The sequence below is a fragment of the Musca vetustissima genome, unplaced genomic scaffold (assembly GCF_032173495.1).
Source record: "Musca vetustissima isolate MV318-11 ecotype Yass unplaced genomic scaffold, APGP_CSIRO_Mvet_v1 utg39065, whole genome shotgun sequence".
Classification (NCBI taxonomy): Eukaryota; Metazoa; Arthropoda; class Insecta; order Diptera; family Muscidae; genus Musca; species Musca vetustissima.
Window position 1 is genome coordinate 14,893 of NW_026877588.1, and position 7,600 is coordinate 22,492.

A 7,600-nucleotide genomic window follows, 5' to 3' on the forward strand; every position below is an offset into this window, starting at 1 on the left:
ATTATTCAAGACAACCGCGCGCTTCATATCCGGTACCTCATCTCTGTTACTACATCTGATTTTTAACCACAATCGTTATCGAATGGCATGCTTTAAAGCCACGTAGGAAAACAGCTGCCACAAAAGAAGAATTCCCGAGTTTTTCCAAAAAGACTTGCTGAGGACATGTTATCACATTTTACAATGAATTAGAGTTTGATATATGGTACTGTGGTGGTTATTTAATACTCTCTCTCTTTCGAAAAACTGATTTTATACGGTTACTGCACCTCTTCTCAATACGGGTTTCCAATTTGTTGTTTTGATTTCCTGGAAAATATTCTATAACGGCCGTTGATAATCAGCCGATCAGTTATTACCATGCAAAATCTCACTGAGGCGATTTTCCAAAGATCGTTGTTTAGACCAAATTCTTTACGAGTTGCTGTACAATTTTGGAACAGTATTCCTGCCGAGTCGAAAAATATTACCATAGGCTTGGTTTTTAAATTAAATGTTTCTTCATTGTCCTTTTGCTGTTGTTCGTCCCGTTTTCCGGTATCTGAAATATTTATAAATAGCTGCGGAATTTGTCAAAGATAAAGCTTTTAATATGGTCTTAGAATGAATTGTTTCAAAAGTTCGATAGTATAAATATTCGATGACATGATCGACAAGTTCGGTAGCTGTCCTCGTGGTGTAAGAATAAATATTCTCTAGTTCGATTAATGTAAAATTTAGCGTTACTACCCTACACTGTAGGGGTGTGCAGAGAGAAAATATTAACCACTTTATCTTCAAATATTTGTTTAGGAAATTTTGAGTTTTTTTTTAAAGCAGATCTAAGAGTTAATAGGTAATTATCGTATATTAAACTTATATTTCCGTTTACCATAAAAATTAAAATTATTTATTTAAAAGACAAGTTTTAAGTATCCGAAATTGTGTAAACACCTGAATATTTTCCTTATTTTCAAGAAGGCATGATGATATAGTTTTGGTAGAAAAAGAACATTTTCGTAAATTCCCCCCATTAAATTGTTTTAAGTCCAAATTTGACAAAATTATAACGATCATACGATACCCTACACAACTACGACGGAGTTCTAACTTTCTAAGTAAGTTTATTCCGAGCCTGGGAAATATTTCGTGATATTTGCACCCTCTTGCCCGATTAGAGGTCAACCGCACTAATATTCAGTACAGCCCTTCTTATTAATTGAGCGTGGGTTGTATGGTGATGATCGACTTATAACTGTGGCCTATACAACGATTCGAAAAATAGCATGGACAATTTCAAATCGATCAGCGTTATTAGTAATGGGTTACTAAATAATATCTGAATACGAGTATTCGATCACGCCGCGAAATATTGGTCCTAGACCCACCTTTAAGTATACCGATCGTCATATCTCGACTAGCTGAGTCGATATAGACATGTGTGTCCGTCCGTCCGTCTGTCCATTATAATTTGTAAACACGATACAGGCCACAGTTATGGACCAATCTTCACGAAATTTTGCATGTAGGGTGGGTTCTGGCCAGTGAAGACCCCTATTGTCTTTGCTACAGATAGGTTAATATTTATGGGGATGAAATGGACCAAATACTACATTTTTGACCGTTTTCTAGTCGCTTCAGAGGCCGCAAGTATACCGATCGTCATATCTCGACTAGCTGAGTCGATATAGACGTGTGTATCCGTCCGTCTGTCCATTATAATTTGTAAACACGATACAGGACACAGTTATGGACCAATCTTCACGAAATTTTGCATGTAGGATGGGTTCTGGCCAATGAAGACCCCTATTGTTTTTGGTAAAGATAGGTTAATATTTAGAGGCGGTGTAGGGTATCATATTGTCGGCCCCGTCCGACTATACTGCTCCGCTCACTGGTTTCAAACTGTTTGCTTGAAAAGGTTTTGTTTCAAGAGTTACTTGTTCGACCAAACAAGGCGGCGCATTGGGCTCAAACCTTGTACAGTCAGATCTGTTCCAAAGGATCATAAATGAAGATGATGGTCATGTTGGGTATATGGCTATGAAGTGAAATCAAAAGTGAATCACTTTTTTGTCATAACCCGATTTCTATTAATGATAAACCTGATTGAGGATTCCTCAATGATAATCAAAGCAAACAATCCTGCTCTACAGGAAATTCCTTACTTGGAGTCGTTTTCATTTCAATCGATGTTCGCACCATTGCCGGTTTTTCAATTTCATTATATGCTACAATAAGTGTGGTTTTTCTGCATAAATTCCCCCCGCTCTTGAGGTTCGTTTTCAACTCAAATAGATAACTCGATGTAATGTCGTACGTATTGCAGTTACTAGCCAAATGCCATGAATAATACCGATCTTTTATTAGAATATGGTCGAGTATTGGGTTTTGTTGGTATAAAACCAAAGAGATGCTACTGCATTGTATTCATTTCATTCGTAGAGTAAAACAATTAACAACACAATATCGGATATATAGTATTATATAAAAATCGAAACGGAAATTCAAATCGGCAAATCGGAATAGTACACAATAGATAGATAACTGAAATAAAAGTGTAAAAAGTTACGGAAAATAAACGGAAATTCGAAAAATAGTTAAAGTGGTTAGCAAAATGCGAATGCATTCCAAAATCCAGCTATACATAATCGTATTTATCTCATTAGTGGGTGTTGTTGTTGTTAAAGGTGACAAACCTTTGCAATGTTCGGTTGCCACCCACAGTGGCAGTTGTGTGCCAATCAAAATGTGTCCAATACTCTATGAACAATTTCAAAGTTTCAAACAATTAACCAAAGAAGAACAAGCATTTATACGAAATTCTCAATGCGGTTACGATGACAGAATAGAGGATCGTGAAAATAGGGTTTTGGTTTGTTGTCCCCAAAACACTGAACAGTGTGGAGTGGTTAAGAATACGGCGTCGCATTTGAGTGCTGGAAGTAAACCCATCGATGCGAAGATCCCTATAAATGGTGGAGAATATCCATGGATGGCATTGATCGAATATGAGTTCAAAGAAGGTAAATATGGGTCGATTATTAGTTATGCATTTTTTCAATGGGTTACAAGTATTAAGAAGGATCCAAGTTTTTTGTTTAATATCTCTCGATATGCAAAATAGCGGCTTATGTTATATTAAATATTTAAAAAAATAAATAACACAACGCTTTTTTGGCGACCAACATCCGATCTCAGTACCTCGAACCCATTTTTTCCAACTTATATTAAATATCGGCCTTCCCACTTGTTTCCTTGCAGATCCCCGCAGACACGAATATATATGCAGTGGCAGTTTAATCAATTCCAATTACATCCTGACAGCAGCTCATTGTGTCACCAATAAGAAATGGACAGCAAAACGTATTTGGTTGGGACATTCGGAACAAAATAATATCATCGAATGTTCGGACCAACCTGCAGCAAATTGTCCTACCACTTTTCACTCACTGGAAATTGATAAAATCTTTATTCATCCCAAATATCCTGAAAATTTACATCATGATATAGCACTGATCCGCCTTGAAAGTTATGTGGAATTTTCACAATTTATACGACCAATATGTTTACCATTTGACAAACATCTAAAATCTGAGAAACTGATCAATACCTTAGCAGAATTTGCCAGTTGGGGTGCGGATAGTCAATTTGAGGGAATCAAAAGCACAACCCAGTTTAAAATGCATCTGAAGATATGGGACACAAAGGTGTGTCGTCAAAAATATCGAACAACATTTTATGACGTCAATGTGGATTATGATTTATGTGCCGGCGGAGTGGAGGGTGTCGATACATGTTTGGGTGATTCGGGTGGCGCCCTAATGCATTCAATGCATGCGGGTCACCGCGAAAAGAAATATTTTGTGATCGGTGTTATGTCCTATGGCAAAAAGGAGTGTGGTCTGAAGGGTTGGCCCAGTGTTAGTGTTGATGTTCAACGGCATTTGCCATGGATATTGGCGCATTGGAGGCAATAAATTGTCAAGAGGGAGGGATAGATCCGGGAACTAACTTATTTTTAAGACTGTGATATTATTCAATATTTATTTTTTTTTATTTATGTGTATTATTTACTTGCTATTAATATTTATTAATTTAATTTTAATACTTAAGTACAAATTGTTTGTGATAATATTTTATACCAAAAATATATTGACTCAATGGGATCAAATGAAAAAATTACCCACACATAATATTTTCTTATTTGAAAAGCTACAATTTCTATATCAATCCGATCGTTAATCATTCCGTGATAAATTTCATAATTTTCTTCTCAGAAATATTAGACTGTAATTAAATTATAACACTTTTAATACAATGAATCATTCTCTCCTGATTATACGCAAATGAGTGACGGATATTTATAAAATGCGTAAAAATTGGTAAAATCGGGTTGTACTGTTGTGTGGTGGAGGTTAAATTTAGAATTTTAATTATGACACACTCCCAATTACACCCTCGAATATTTATTAGCTATATTAAATGAAAATATCACCCCCGTTAAGATTAAAAAGAGTCATCCGATTCATCATCTCAGAAAAAAAATCTAATTCTCGTATGAAAACTAACCTTCGATAATAAGAATTATAACTATAAGGGGGTATGTACTTCACACAGACACACCCACACCATCTCAATTGTTTTCTACCGGCAATAACAGCCACCACATTGGCTGTGGTCGTGTGAGAGGCTTGGTAACGTCATCAGAATGACTTCAGAATTTCATAATCGAAGTGAATCGCTTATAGATTACAAAGATTAGTGAATGGTACATCCGTTAGTAGAGTTGGGAATTCCCTTCCGGTTTGTGGCCACCATATACACCTCCAGTTAATTAAAGGCGTGATTTGAGAGTATCTAGAATACATATATATATATATATATAGAAGATTAAGCTGATTCATAATCTCAAAAGAAAAAGTCCCAGACACAAAGATGCATGGATAATATGACAAATCGTACAACCGTTAGTTGACCACAATCCAGATACTATGAAAAAGCAACGACCCCTAATGTTAACGACCCCGCAAACGTATAAAGGACCACGATCTGCGAATCTGCACTTTGGATGTGAGCACTTTGTACAGAATAGGCCCAGTTTTCGCTTTGCCGGATGTACTCATGAAGTAAAAGAGCCGATATTATTGCCCAACAGGAAATGCGATGGAAAGGGACTGGCGTAAGGAAATCAGATGAATTGCTACAATCCGTATAAAAGCAAAGTTCTTCTACGTCAGTCTAATTTGAGCCCATGCTTAGATCGAAGACAAAAATGAACACACCAAAGACATATTTTACGAGCGCCTAGAAACTGCGCTGCCCTGGTCATGAGGAGATTTTAATGCAGAAATCAGAAGTGAAAGTATTTTTTGGCCCCACCGTCGGAAAATTCAGCCTCCTTGAAGAAACATCCGACAACGGCATGAGGTTGATTGACTTCGAGGCAGCAAAAACATGATAGTTAGCAGATTCAAGCATCTCGATATACACAAGGACACCTGGATTTATCCCGATCGAACAACGAGAAATAGACATAAGGCATTCGTACAGTGTGTTACGGTAGTGGTCCGAATATCGATTCGGATCACTACCTTGTAGCAGCCACGGTTCGTACTCGTGACGTGGAAAAGCTGCAAACACAACCGATAGCCGAGGCCTACTCCACTCAACTTACCCACCTGCTTAACGAAAGCACTTCTTGTACCGATAATATTATAGAAGCACGATGGCAAAGAATTGCCCACTCCCAACAACCTGCAGCAAAAGCAACACTTGGGTACCAACAACCACCATCAAGAAACCCATGGTACGATCAGGAGTGTCGCAATGCTAGTGATGTGAAACACACAGCGTATAGGGTAACTCTGCAGACAGTAGCAACCCGTAATGTGATGGTGAATTATCGGGAGAAAAGGAGAGAGGAGAAACGTATTTTCAGAAAAACGATGAAAGAACTAGAAAAACATGAGCGGGAGAAAATCGAAATTTACAGGTGTCAGAACGAAGTCCGGAAATTTTACCAACGGGTAAAACACCAAACCGAAGGTGCAGGCACATCCTCCTGTAGAGATGAAGGAGGAAACCTGGTGACGGATACAGACAGTGTGCTGAGGATCTGGAAGGAACATTTTGAAAAGTTTCTGGTATCAAAAAGTGGCGGTGAAGAAGATATCCCAGAACCAATAAGATATGACGGTATAGAGTATATACCACCACCTCGCCATGATGTGGTCAGAGTACCAATCAATCGGCTGAAGAATAATGAAGCAGCAGGTGCCGATAGGTTACCAGCCGAACTATTCAAGGCTGGTGGTCAGGAGTATGCATCAGCTGATTAGTACAATTTGGCTGGAGGAATGCATGCCCAATGATTGGAACCTCAGCATGTTTCCCGTGCACAAAATAGGAGACAAGACGATATGTGCCAACTATAGACGAATTAGCCTTATCGCATATAAAGTGCTATCCAGTGTGCTGTGTGAACGATTGAAGCCAATGGTCAATGACATTATTGGACCATACCAATGCGGCTTCAGATTTTCACTCTGCGCCAAATCCTGGAAAGGAAAAACGAAAAACACATCGACACATTCCACCCACCCGACGACTATAAAGCCGCATTCGACAGCCCTATCCGTTCAGAGATGTTTAAAGCTATGTCTACGTTCGGCATTCCTGTAAAATTAATACGGCTAAGGAGGATAACTTTCAGATGAACAAGGTCAGCAGTTAACGTGGGAAAGGACCACTTGGAGCCCTTCAATACCGAACCAGTATTTAGACAACGTGATAGTTTGTCGTGTTACCTTTTTACGATCCTCCTGGAAAAGGTCATACGAGAGGCAAAGGTCAACAAAAATGGCACTCTGCACACCAAACAACATATGTTACTCGCCTACGCCGATGACATCGATATAAAGGGTCGAACATTGAGAGCGGTAACAATCACCTTTGAACAAATTGAGAAGGAGTCTGCCAAAGTGGGTCTGGCAGTAAATGGCGAGAAGACCAAGCTGATGGTATCAACGTGCAAGACGTCCAGTAGCCTCGGACCAACTGTGGAACTTGGCACCGCCATAAATAAAACTAATGACATCACTTTTGAAATTCGGAGAAGTATTGTGATGCCCAACAGATGCTAATATGGTCTAAATAAGCAGTTTAGAAGCAAGGCCACCTCTCGCCAGACGCTGGTATTACCCGTGCTGTTGTATGGATGTGAAGCATGGGTGCTTGCGCAAGCAGATTAGGCAGTTCTTGGAGTGTTGGAGAGAAAAATTCTCCGGAAGATATATGGGCCGATCTGCGTCGATGGTGAATATCGCCGTCGAATGAACCATGATCAATGCCATATATTCTTCGACATCGACATAGTCAGACGGATGGAGCTGCAGCGAGCCAAGTGATGGTTCACGCAAAAGCGGAAGGTCACGAATCTGATGGAAAGATCAAGTAGAAGACAACATCTCGGAAAAGGGTCTTTCCAATTGGATGAGATGCGCACAAGATCGACGCGCCTGGAAATCTTTTTTAAACTCGGCTTATGGAACAATCGTTCTGTCATAAGCCAGCTAAGTAAGTTATCAACCGAATTGGCTGAAATTTTGTATTGAGGGTT

At 39.0% G+C, this 7,600-nt stretch overlaps 1 protein-coding gene across 1 annotated transcript; it reads left to right on the top strand.

Annotated features, from left to right (window-relative positions):
• Positions 1-2,728: 2,728 nt before the first annotated feature.
• On the top strand, positions 2,729-3,959 carry LOC133322205 (spaetzle-processing enzyme-like). The gene is made up of 2 exons (XM_061531241.1): positions 2,729-3,005; positions 3,244-3,959. Exons 1-2 carry the CDS (start codon positions 2,729-2,731, stop codon positions 3,957-3,959), a joined length of 993 nt encoding a protein of 330 aa, XP_061387225.1.
• Positions 3,960-7,600: the final 3,641 nt, after the last annotated feature.

Bases quoted from the DNA above. Each gene is read 5' to 3' on its own strand.
- LOC133322205 (XM_061531241.1), top strand. From the start codon at position 2,729: ATGTGTCCAATACTCTATGAACAATTTCAAAGTTTCAAACAATTAACC. The intron at 3,006-3,243 runs GTAAATATGGGT...GTTTCCTTGCAG, and splicing joins CGAATATGAGTTCAAAGAAG to ATCCCCGCAGACACGAATAT.